Source organism: Ceratosolen solmsi, unplaced genomic scaffold, assembly GCF_000503995.2.
Source record: "Ceratosolen solmsi marchali unplaced genomic scaffold, CerSol_1.0 scaffold57, whole genome shotgun sequence".
Classification (NCBI taxonomy): Eukaryota; Metazoa; Arthropoda; class Insecta; order Hymenoptera; family Agaonidae; genus Ceratosolen; species Ceratosolen solmsi.
The window spans coordinates 4,327,223-4,340,034 of NW_011948427.1; the positions used below are offsets into that span (position 1 = coordinate 4,327,223).

Below are 12,812 nucleotides of genomic sequence, written 5' to 3' on the forward strand. Positions count from 1 at the left end.
CAATTCTATTCATAGAAAAATTAAGAGGAAAAAAACCAGTTGAATTATTTTAAAAATTTCTTTATTGAAATCAATGTTATTTATTAGGTGGCTATAAAATGATTTTTGTAAACATGTAAATTAATGTTTATATAAGATCCTTGTAATCTATATTTATTATAAATTTTAAACACATTTAGATAAAATAAAAGCAGTGTTTCAGCTTTGCACAAGCAATTCTCAAATAAAAGTTTAATAATTTATTTGTAAAATTCATGTTCCGATTCGTCCTTTTTGATGTTATTCTTGTAGCTTTTTTCAAAATCCTTGGCCAACACGATGTAGCGATTCTCGCGCACAGCATGCATTCCAGCTTCTTGGCAAATAGCATTAATATCTGCACCAGAAATTCTATCTGGACGAGCAACATAATCTTCAAGATCGACTTCTTCGCTCAAATTCATCTTAGTAGTGATGGTTGAGAAGATCAGTCGTTTTTGTCTCCGATCCGGAAGTGGAAATTCAATTTTACGATCCAATCTGCCTGGACGCAGCAAAGCAGGATCAAGAGTATCGGCTCTGAAATTCGAGATATCATTTAAGTAAGGTAAATAAAGATGGATATAATTTATATGATTATTTACCTGTTAGTAGCCATGATAACCTTGACATTAGTTGTCTGATCAAAACCATCCATTTGATTTAGCAGTTCCAGTAGAATACGTTGTACTTCACGATCGGCTCCTGTTTGAGCATCAAAACGCTTAGTTGCTATTGCATCAATTTCGTCAACAAAAATAATAGCCGGAGAATTTTCTTTAGCCAAACGAAAGACATCTCGTACCATTCTTGGACCTTCGCCGAGATACTTTTGAACAAATTCTGAGCCAACGACTCGAATGAAAGCGGCTGTCAAACAAAACAAAACATTAAAGTTTAGTTCCAAGGTAAATAAATATGCAGTAGAATTTTTTTTCTTAATTGAAGCATTATAGGAAGAATCGCATAAACCACTGTGAAATAAACGAATTTATATCAATGATAAAGTGATTACCTGTAGTGTGTCTAGCAACGGCTTTAGCAAGCATAGTCTTTCCACATCCTGGTGGACCATACATTAATACACCTCTTGGCGGATCGATACCAATTTGCTTATAAAGTTCAAAATGAGTTAATGGTAACTCCACAGCCTCTCTAATCTCCTGCTTCTGCATATCCATGCCTCCGATATCGCTGTATTGTATATCTGGCTTTTCATCTATCAATTATCAAACAAATTTCAATAATTATTTAATCAGGATCAAGACAGATATTTAATTAAAAAAAAAAAAATAAATAAATAAATAAATAAATTAATAATAATAATAATAATAATAATAATCCTTATAAAATATAAAATTATAAGACTAGATTATTAAGAGAAAATAATTACCAGCTTGAAGCATGGAGATACTAGAATCAGCCTCTGGTGGTAGAACGTCCACGAGTGCATTGCTATGTTTATGAAGAGCAACACTCGCCGAGGGTTTCAATAATTCTCTGTCAATGGTTGACAATATGCGGACATAATAATTAGAGCCTGTTGTAGAGCCGACGATTCCAGTATTTTGATCAACCGCTTCTAAAAATTGGCCGATCACCAACGGCACACTCTGTATGCGTTTTACTTCCTCTTGAGCATGTAAATATTCTTTTTTCAAGTTTCTCTGTTCATCTTTAATATATTCTTCTTGAACTTCCAAAAATTCAAGCATGCGTTGCAATTTCTTTAAGAACAAATTTCCCATCAGTCTTATAAATAAAAAGGGAGCTTAAAATAGCGCATCTTAATGCTGTACCTTATATTTAGTATAAAGATCTTCGACGTCCAATTCTTCAGCACCGCCAGAGCAATGACCAGTGGCTGGTTTAGAGTCAATTTCACACGTATCCTAAAATTTAGTTGTTACATATGATTTAGAAAAATCAAGGAGCTATCGGTACGAGCGAAATTATGTTTAATTATAATTATTGGATTAAGGAAAGAATTAATTGCCTTTAATTATTTGAATATCTAATAGATAGCGTACGCGAAAGCCCTAATATAACCATTAATTCATACGTAGCTTTTACCTACAATAAATAATCACATACTTTACATTTAATTGTTAGATACTTCGGTTAATTTACCTTATCTGGCAAAGTAATGCCGATCTCTTCCATTTTAATAAATTCGCGGACGTATGCAAGTTTTAAAAACTTTCCACCCAAATACGAGATCACGAATGACTTGAAGTTTTTAAGATTAATTACGGAGAAATTGATACTTAGTTCTTAGGTTAGCAGGATGTGTAAAGGATACTTTTCAAATAAAATGTCTCGTCCATTTGGGATGAGAGACGTTTGCAATTGGTTGATTTTCCGAGTTCACTGACGAATCAAATTGAAGGGAACATTGAAAATTTCTCGCACTGAAAGTAAAATAAAAACATGTTTAAATGTTCCTTCATATAGGATAAGCGGTGCTTTATTTTCGTTTAAGTAAGATAAATCCGTTAAAATGTTAATTAAATGAGAAATTGCCTTATTTATTATTTAATATTTGCTTTCCGCTAAACAAAAGCTAATACTTATCTCAAGCATTTATCGTGAGATATTAATTGTAATATTTTAGATAAGCTATTTGCATTGTATATAAAAATTATTTAACGGCAAATGTTTTGCAGTGAGCATTGTTTGGATAAACAAAAATAAATAAGAATGGTTTCTGAAGAGCTCAATACGGATATCGAACTGGCCTCAGAAGTTATACCGGTGCCCCAAATTCAACCCGAGGCCAAGGCTCTAAATGTCTTAAACGCTACTAACGAAGAATCAAATAATATTCATCATGGGAAAATACGACATAGGAAAAAAGCACTTCACGCCGCTATTCTTAAACAAATGGAGTTCTATTTTGGTGATTCAAATTTAAGCAAAGACAGATATCTTGCGGGACTTATTAAGAAGGAGCCAAGTGAGCTTTTCAATTTATTATACATATACAAATATGTACGATTGTGGAGATATTAAATTATTAATAATAATGTTTAAATAATTACAAACTTTTAGATATTGATCTAGAAGTGTTTTTAAGATTCAATAAAATTAGATCATTAACTACTGACGTTAATAGAATTATTAATGCGCTTAAAAAATCTACGATACTAAAAGTGTCCGAGGATGGTACCAAAGTTTTTCGCGTAACACCAATCGCAGAGAAACAAAATATTGATGAATGTACGGTGTATATTCAGAGATTGCCATCGGATGCCGATCACGAGTGGCTGACTACTCTTTTCTCCGAATATGGACCAGTTGCTTATGTGTCGATTCCAAAATTCAAATATAACCATAAAATTAAGGGCTTTGCATTTATCGAATTTGAAACACCAGAAGCTGCTGAGAAATGTTTAAAGGTATGTTTATATACGTGAAATTTAATTATTATAAATTTAAAATACAGTAAATACATAAATATACGAATAATAATATTTTCAGGCGTTTAGAGCAAAAGGTTGTGAATTACCGTCGCAAACCTCACCAATGGATGTCTTGAGCATTACAACTTATACAGAGGAAAATAAACAAGACGAGAACGATTTACATACTTTTCGAAAACCTAATGAAAATAATTATGATAGCAAAGTGAATGGAGATAATGTGCAAAAAGATAAGCCTTTGGAATATGAAAAGTCTAAAGTTAAGAGAAAAAGAAAAAAATCGATGAAAACAGATGATGCTGGTGATTCAGGAACCGATCAGTCGGATACGACAAAATCAAAAAAAAGAAAGAATACCGATAGTGATAAAGAATTAAATACATACCTTTCTGATTCAAATGTAGAAGACGAAAAGCGTGGTAAGAAACGAAAGAATAGATTATCTTTAGAAGAGATTCACGATTCGGGTAATGAATCACACAAAATTCTTAAAGAAAGCTGCAAAAAACAAAAAAAAATAAAATCTGAAGAGACTGTGCAAATCCCAATTCAAACAGAAAGTATAACAACTGAAGATAATAGAGAAATTGCTGAATATTCAAATGAAGAAGATCTATCCGATAAAAGAAAGAATCTTAAAGAAAGTTATAAAAAACAAAAAAAAATAAAAACCGAAGAAATTGAAGTGAAAATTGAACATGGATCCCTTAAAGCAGAGGCTGCCGACACATTAGATAACGAAGAGCCGGTTGAGTATTCAAACGGGGATGTATCCGAAAAGAAGAAAAAAAAGAAGAGAAAACGGAAACATCATGGTGCTTATGAAGTACTGGAAACTGCGGACATGGGATTACAAGTTATGGGTAAAAGAGATTGGAAAAAATTACGAAATAAATATTTAGAGCTTCAAAGATCAAAAATGAAACAGTTAAAGCAACATATGAGAAGAGCACGAAGGAATCAGTGGGGCGATAGAAATAAAATTGAAGTCGAACACGAGGAAAGTGTTGACAGTAAAAAAGAAAAACCAGCTTCAAATTTAGAATTCGTACCAGGTGTCATAGTAAAAGTGGAGTTCAACGAACCCTGTGTAGATGTCAAAGATTTCAAGGTATTTACAGTTTTGTAATATATATTGAATTTCTTTACTTGGATACAATATATTTTGACTTATAATTTTTGTATTTTATTTGTAGCTCGAACTTAAAAGTAATAGTAACATTAAATACATAGATATAAAAGAAGGCGCACACGAAGCTTTTATTCGATGCGACTCGTCAGAAGCTACGGCAACATTGGTACAAAAATCTAATGAAACCAAACATTTTACAGTGTTAACTGGTAAATATATGATAAATTTGTTAAAACCCACAATAATTAATTATACAATAATATATTTCATAAACATATAACTATAATCCTAGGAGATGAAGAGAAAAGTTATTGGGATAAGATTGTAAAGGATCGAGAAGAGAAAATTGGCAATAAAATTCGAGTAAAGCAAAGAGGACGTAATAAATTATTGAAAAAAGCCGAAAAAGAATTGGGAAAACACATTAAATTTGACGAAGTTTAAAATAAATTGATATTTAATTTATAATGATAAGTATGTATTATATTTCATCTGTCAAGCATATTAAACAATATGCTTTGATGACAATTATGAATAACAAAAGTTTTTTATTGAATTATAATTTACGTACAAAATCTTACATAAGCTTCGCTGTTATATTTTTTTAAGGCTTAATTAGTCGTCCATTTCAAGTTTTCGTTTGTCAATGTCTTATACTTTATCTCTGATATCTTGGCTCAGAATATACTGTCCCTTCGACATTCGGATAATAATTAATAATGTAATTGTCTCTTTGCACTACCATCTACTCCTTCCTTTAAAACCTCCTCCTCCTCCTCCTCCTCCTCCTCCTCCTCCTCCTCCTCCTCCTCCTCCTCCTCCTCCGCCGCCACCACCGCCACCGCCATACCCTCCTCGACCACTTCGGAATCCACCACCGCCACCGCCTCTGCCTCCAAAACCGTTTCCTCTGCCGCCGCCAAATCCGTTTCCTCTGCCGCCGCCGCCAAATCCTCCACCTCCGCCGCCTCTACCTCTGAAATTTCCGCCACTTCTAAAGCCCCCAAAGCCGCCGCCACGACCACCACCACCACCTCTTGAACCTCCGCGACCTCCACTTCGTCCTCCACGTCGTTCTGAACCAGGCGGTTTTGGAAGAAACCTTTCAAGGGGTAAAAGTTTTGCTGGATCTATATATAACTGAAATATTAAAATGCTATTATTACAGCGAATATAGTGTAATCCAACTTTGAATTTCACAATACTTCATCATAAATTTATTCACAAGTAGATAAATATTTATATTGTTTTTTCATTCTATTTCTATAATGTATAGAGATTTGAAGAAGAAAAAAATTATCTGTTAAAAATTGCTACAGCATTTACTTTAACAAATACTTTTTCATCTTTAAAATAACATAATATTTAATCTACAATGCTTATAAATAAAGTTTAAAAACAAATAGATAGAAAATTTATTGAATACCTTTGTATTTTTCTCAAAACTTGAAGCCTTGATATTCTCGGATAATTTAATAGAGACATAAAAATCCCTAATATTTCCAAATATTTCATCTATCTTTCCTATTTGTTGTTTGTTTTCTGTATAAATTGGTGCATTAAAGTAAGGAACATGTTCTATATCAACTTTGCCTACAAGGTCATCTTGAACTGCCCATTCGGAATGACATAAAGAAGTTATTTCTTCTGGTGGACCATAAGCAAATCTATAATACAATAAACGTTTAACAATTATTGTACAATCTGTTACGCTGAATGTAAGAAGCATTTTGGTTTTGAATAGTGCATTACACTTCAATTATTATGTTATCGAAGACTTATTATCCCATAGCTATAGATAATATAAAAGCCTTTTGATACAAACTTTAATTAAAAAATAAGTAATATTGAGTAAGTTTCATTTGAATAACTCCATCGACAAAATAATCTTCTACATAAACATAACAATGAAATTTTAAATAATAGTTTACTTTGGTCTTCGATCTCCACCTGCTCCTCGACCACCGCGTGAACCACCTCCACGTCCATTTCGAAAGTCTCCACCTCCTCCTCCACGACCGCGATATGACATGTTATAATAGAATTATCCTGAATAATAAATAATAATAATGTATCACTACATTTATCGACAACGAAAGATTTGAATTGAACAGAATAAAGAATGAGAAGATCGTGTTTCGGCTGTCTTAAAGTACAAGTATATATGTTAATGTTGTTATTATTTCATTATTATTATTTTAGTAACAATAGGCACTTAAGATGCAGGCCGGGAACCATGTGCCTAACCTCTTATACGTTAATTTTAATACGACCTTCCCGATGCTATACATTCAAATATAAAGTACTTTTTATTATATATTAAATGTCTCAAGTATAATACTAGTACTTTTATTGCATATTTGACATACTTAATACAGATCGAGGGAAAAATTAACTTTCAACGCCGCTAAGTATATGCTGCTGTGACACTAAACATAACCAAAACAGTAACTAAATGGAATGTTTTTTCAAAACGAACAGTGTAAGTTCATAAAGGTTATATCACACAGCCCGCGAGTCTATGAAAATTTTGCAAGAATATTTCCAAGTATATTTCCAATTGGTATGGTTCAAGCTAATTCATTAATGATGTCATAATGCAAGTAGCTTTCCGAGAAAGAATGCAATTTTATAAAGAATTTTAAGTTTATAAGAATTTTATAAAGAGACTGAACTTGAAATTGATATACAAGTTTATTAGTTTGAAATGAATGTATTATTACATTATACCATGTGCGTACAAATCACTTATAATTAAATATAATTCGTTTGATGTTTTTACGTCAGCTTAGAATATGATTAAATCTCATTTATATGACGAATTAAGCGAAATGAATCCTAATCTTATTGAACTTCAAAATCGTAATTATTCACGTAAATATTTACAAATAGAATTAATTGTATCTTTCGTCGTATAATTATCGTATAATTTATTTGTTGCCCGATAGATATAAAACTTGATGAAAAAGATGAAAAGAAGTAAATTATATTATATTTATAGCATCGATTATGTTAATAAATATTGTTATAATATAATAGAATGTAACGTTTATTAAATAATTTATTGCATTTCAATTTACTTAAATATTGAAAAATAACGCAAGATCATTTGATTTAAAATCAATATACGGGATAATAGACGAAAATGTTCATTTAATATACAATAGACATCTTAAATACTATTTTCTTATAAAATTTCTTTTTATTTAAAAAAAAAAGAAAAAGAAAAAAAAAGAAGAAAAAAAAAAAAGAAAAAGAAAATAATAATAAAACCAATTTTTCTTACAGTTATAAATAGAATTCATTCAATATATCAATCCTAATATATTTAATTTCTTCACTTTTTACCAGCATCCAATAACATTACAAATTTTAATTTAAAATTTTATTTAAATCAGATTATACTTTCTAGATTTTTTAAAACCACTTTTATTTAAGAAATATTACAAATGCTACTAAATAATGACGAATACAATTGAATTATTGAAATATCGGTTTTCTTACTTATTTTATACGTAAGCATTCAAACTTTAATGGCTATCGGATGCTGTAAAATCCTATTATTAAATTCACTTCCATGCGAAGAGTGTCGAATAAAATAATCGGTAAGTGCAACTGTATTTGGATGAAGATATTCGTTCAAGGAAATGTATTTCGGACCTCCGAACGTGTCCAGTACAGCGATCGTCTCAATTTTTAACTTGGCGAAGAAAAAATGATGATCTAAAATAATATTTTACATAATTATTATATGATTGATTAATAATTTTAATACTTTAGATGTACCTTCTGGCATGTGAGCTAGCCAAGGATGTCGTCCAAATATTGCGCTTTTTGCTGTTTGAAATTCAGGATTATCGTCTCTCACCTACAGAAAGTAGCTCATAATAACATATAATTTAATTCAAATAAGCAAAACGTGATATTTTATATAATTAAACTTTTATGACTTTATATATTCCTATTTTATTTGATCCATCACTTTCGTATCATTTTAAATGTAAATTCTATGCGAATTTTGAAATAAATTCATTATAATATTTTCTGAATTTATAAGGCCATTTAATCATATTTGCAATAAGAAACTTATGGAAAATTGCAGGAAAAGTAATTTCTAACAAACCGCCTGAGCCAATATCGCAGAAAAAGTACTTCACAGTACGAAATGAAAAACTTTATCATTTTATTAATAATATAAAGATATTTTGTTATAAAAGTAAATAATGAAAATATACCATTAATTGTTTTACAGTAATATGCTAAAATATTTTTGTTCATTCTTAATTATCGATATTTTCAAACAAAATATAGATTCTTTTTATATATATTTCTTCGATATATTTATGAACAATGGCATATGAATATATAATGTCGATGATTAACGATGCTTTATTATATAAGCATATTTTAAATTTATTTAAATAAAACTTATATATATATATATATATATTTATTTATTTATTTATTTTTAGTATAAAATTATTAAAATAATTATATATAATGTATGCGTATAGATCACGATATAAATGAAAAACTAACATTACCGATTTAATTTTTCCTGAAAAGACAACTCTAGAACAACGAGGATCCATTGGATCATAATTTTTTTCTTGGCAATAATGACCTTGGGCCAAGGTCATCATTAATGTGGCACGATTGTCTTTCTAAAAAATAAAGTATAAAACAATTATGTTATCAATTTTATCGGTCTTATCGTATTTAGTCTTATCAAGAGAATAAGAGGCGATTAATTAAATTGATATTTGAAATAGTAATAATGTATTGATGTGAGGTTGGTCTTATAAAAAAGGAATAATATAAATATTATTTGAGATTGAATGACATATTTCATTCATAAATAAATTAATAAAATAAAAATAAAAAATAAAATATAAATTGAAGTGGAAACTTTTAAACTTAGCATTTTTAGATGCTTTAGATTTAATTGATCAAGTTTGCAAAAATAGATGGCGAAATTAGATTAATTTTATTTAACAGTAATACAAACTCGTCATACTATGTGAATTTTGTGCAATTTACATTTGAAATGGACATTCAAGTAATGAATTTTTTTAATAAATACATGAACATGTTGTTTTATGACAACGATCGCCTGAATAATTGAATGACAACTTACGAAAACATCTTGAGCTGTAAAATCTAAGGGCGTCAAAAATATGTACGGGATACCGGTACCATTTCCAACTGGTCCATCGCTTAAGGAAACTATATTTACAAATGGATAACCTTTGGTATTTTTGCGCGAACTAATTGTTGATACAGATGTCCAATCTATAAAGGATACATTTTTCTTAGATTGCTTTAATGAATGCCTGCATTTTTGATTGTTACTTTTTTCAGATTTTCTTTAGAATAATAATAATTGATGCGTTTCTTTTGATTATTTTAATTCTCATTTGAAAAATTGATTTTATTATTTTCTCTACATGATAAAATAATTGAATTTCATAAACTTATGACATTTTTTTTCGCTAAAAATCACTATCCAGATCGTTTTAAATAAATAAAATGACACATGAGTTAATGATATATTTAAAACCGAATGAATACATAAGTTTTTAATTTATATTAATCGGTCTTCTATGATAATTATGATTAGAAATGATTAACTCGGACTGATTCATTTCGTTCTGTTAATATATATATATATATCGCCTAACTTAAGCAATTATAAATTATTTATGTAATTATGGAATCTTGTTAGCGTGTTCATCTCATATATAAAATATGGATAATATCAAGGGCGTATGAGTAGAGGATTAGCGAACAAATATCCAATACTGTCAACAACAAGTATTAACCAAACCTTCATGAATCTCTCGTCAACATCACTTAAACTATTTAATAGAATACCAGTCGATCAGCAAAAGGCAATAATATAATTAATTGCGTTACTTTGTTTTTATTTTTACTCTAATAAAAACGATTATTATGCTCCAAGAAAATATAATCTAGGCTACATCTACACCATAATCTCTACCCGCTGCTTTACTTTTAATACATGTTTTTAGTAAAGAAATTATTTTATCGTTCGACCTAAAAGCTTTAGCATTCTTAAAATAATAATTAATATACTTCAAGTAATTCATTTGATAATTTTTAATTAAAAGTAGAGTTTTAACATATTCAAATACAGAAAGTTCTGTTAATACTTATTATCTACATAAAATTTGAAATTTTCAATATGCTTATTTAATAAATATCTTGGATCATTATTGAATTAAATATTAACATCAACCTATATACGTCTCATTGATGTTATTTAAATTTATTAGTGATACTTTCGTAAAGTTGTATCGTAAAATAATTTTTTTTTTATATGTGCCTATGTATAACGCCAATAGATTAGCAAAATATTGTCAAAATTATCTATACATTATCAACTGTTTCTCATTGTATTCAAACATTATTCAAATTATCAACAATTAACGTATGAGCTTCTGTCTTATGACATTAATAAAAATAAAATTAATCAATTAATCTAATATGGATTATTAATATTTGGATGTAAGATAAAGTGAAATGTAGATTGAAAATAAATTTTTTAATCAAATGAAATAAGTAAAATGATTTAATGTAAATTTTGTAGATATAGCTCATATAATTCATATTGATGGATCAGAATGAAAATCAGTCGGTTAAATGCACTTTAAAATTATATACACAGTCGATTTAATTCATCTACGATCGCGAAGAAAATGATCGAGACTGATATTCATATAATGCCAAAAATGTTCGTGCCCCCCTACCCCGCTACCAATCATCAAGTCAACACGCAACCACGCACACGTCCAGAATAAAATTCCGTCGATTGCTTTATTATTATTATATTTTTGTTCCTGCAAACTCGCATCAATATATAACCTGATTAATATCATAATAAAATTGAGCTAAAAGGTATGATGTAACGACAATTTTATTAATAACAGATAAAGGGCCATAGGCGAGGCAATTTGAAGTGGAGTGCAGTGATATGATTGATGGATGATTGATTGATTGGCTGGCTGGCGAATTACAAGTGTAACGCACCGGCCTGATTGACGATATATCGAGCCATGAGGGCCACCTCGTCGATCGGCGGCGGATCCTGCAGCCTTAACTCGTCTCTCCTTCTCCAATACGGCACGTCCTTCCTCTCTCCGTTCAACCTCTTCCACGCCCGGAACTCCTGGAAGTCCCTGAATTCCTGCAAGTCCACGTACGAGGCCTTGGCCAAGGTTACGAGCAACAGCATAACGAGAGCGAGTCTCAAGGCCAGCTCCATCTTTCTGCGTCTTCCGTCGCGTGCACGAACAATTCTTTTCACTTGGTTGTCTGTTCGTCTGTGTGTGGCGGGGCGGGGGGGGCCGGGGGAAGGTTGGGGGGGGGGCGGATGGTTAGGTTTGCGATTAGAGCTCTTTGCGAGGATGAAATTCCGGACTTATTTATACTAAGGTGCATCGATACGTATAATGAGGCGTTTGACCTTCGTTAGACTAATATGTACAATGATATGAAATGTTACTTTAGCAGAAGCTAAATATATGACTTCAATTGGTGCTCATTTATCTACAGCCAATGAAGAAAGTATTTCCGTAAGAGTAACTATTTTTGTTTATCAATGCAGGTCAACCTCGAGCCTTTACACGTTTAATAGGCGTTTTTATTGTTCAGCCATTGTTTGTCAATTACTCTTCGTGAAATTTAGTTTGATATAGGTTTAAAACCTTAGCTTAATAAATATTTGAAATTTATAGTACCAAAGGGTTACACAAAAAGCTTATATCAGATTTGTGTCAAATAGGTAATTTTAATTTCAAATTTTTAATATTATAAAATTTATTGAAATCGTATATTTTGTATCACAAAAACAAAATGTGAGACTTAATAAACATATTGTAATGCTTCGAGTTGATTATATACAACATTATTATTCATTTTTATATTATTAGATATTTGTACACTTTATGTTTGAAAAACTACTTTCACATTTTATTCCAATTGTATGGCAATCTTAATTAAAAAATATGTTCAACTAATTACATTTGACTATGACTTTCGGAATCTTTTATTTTTTATTTCTCTCTCTCTCTCTCTCTCTCTCTCTCTCTATATATATATATATATATATATATATATATATATAATACCGAATGAAATGTGGATATTTTAAATACAAAAAGACGACATTAATATCAATGATACTTCAATAGTTATCAAGTATCAAATACTTGTACTGA

At 30.1% G+C, this 12,812-nt stretch overlaps 4 protein-coding genes across 6 annotated transcripts in view; 1 reads left to right on the forward strand and 3 right to left on the reverse strand.

The window, feature by feature from the left end:
• Positions 1-137: 137 nt before the first annotated feature.
• Positions 138-2,306, reverse strand: Rpt3 (26S proteasome regulatory subunit Rpt3). The gene is made up of 6 exons (XM_011501138.1): positions 2,149-2,306; positions 1,818-1,910; positions 1,412-1,745; positions 1,034-1,237; positions 624-888; positions 138-558 (listed from the first exon to the last, which is right to left on the reverse strand). The coding sequence occupies exons 1-6, from the start codon at positions 2,179-2,181 to the stop codon at positions 240-242; spliced, it is 1,248 nt and encodes a 415-aa protein (XP_011499440.1). The 5' UTR covers positions 2,182-2,306; the 3' UTR covers positions 138-239.
• Positions 2,307-2,409: 103 nt separating this feature from the next.
• Larp7 (La related protein 7) lies at positions 2,410-5,073 on the forward strand. Of its 3 annotated transcripts, none has more exons than XM_011501140.1 (6): positions 2,410-2,499; positions 2,685-2,974; positions 3,070-3,416; positions 3,499-4,551; positions 4,637-4,781; positions 4,865-5,073. In XM_011501140.1, exons 2-6 carry the CDS (start codon positions 2,719-2,721, stop codon positions 5,014-5,016), a joined length of 1,953 nt encoding a protein of 650 aa, XP_011499442.1. In that variant the 5' UTR covers positions 2,410-2,499; positions 2,685-2,718; the 3' UTR covers positions 5,017-5,073. The 3 variants fall into 3 exon arrangements, with proteins under 3 accessions (XP_011499442.1, XP_011499441.1, XP_011499443.1); XM_011501139.1 differs by lacking the exon at positions 2,410-2,499 and adding an exon at positions 2,518-2,620; XM_011501141.1 differs by lacking the exon at positions 2,410-2,499 and adding an exon at positions 2,518-2,606.
• A 32-nt stretch (positions 5,074-5,105) lies between these two features.
• On the reverse strand, positions 5,106-7,100 carry Gar1 (Gar1 ribonucleoprotein). Its single transcript, XM_011501142.1, has 4 exons — positions 6,942-7,100; positions 6,504-6,621; positions 5,999-6,239; positions 5,106-5,712 (listed from the first exon to the last, which is right to left on the reverse strand). Exons 2-4 carry the CDS (start codon positions 6,602-6,604, stop codon positions 5,311-5,313), a joined length of 744 nt encoding a protein of 247 aa, XP_011499444.1. The 5' UTR covers positions 6,605-6,621; positions 6,942-7,100; the 3' UTR covers positions 5,106-5,310.
• Positions 7,101-8,032: 932 nt separating this feature from the next.
• Positions 8,033-12,812, reverse strand: part of CREG (Cellular Repressor of E1A-stimulated Genes) — a 6,351-nt gene continuing 1,571 nt past the window's right edge. Inside the window, exons 2-6 of the mRNA XM_011501144.1 lie at positions 11,623-11,915; positions 9,710-9,864; positions 9,117-9,236; positions 8,359-8,440; positions 8,033-8,295 (exon numbers count right to left, since the gene is read on the reverse strand). Coding sequence (XP_011499446.1) covers positions 8,096-8,295; positions 8,359-8,440; positions 9,117-9,236; positions 9,710-9,864; positions 11,623-11,857 — 792 coding nt within the window. The 5' untranslated portion in view covers positions 11,858-11,915 and the 3' untranslated portion in view covers positions 8,033-8,095. The remainder of the gene's footprint in view (positions 8,296-8,358; positions 8,441-9,116; positions 9,237-9,709; positions 9,865-11,622; positions 11,916-12,812) is intronic.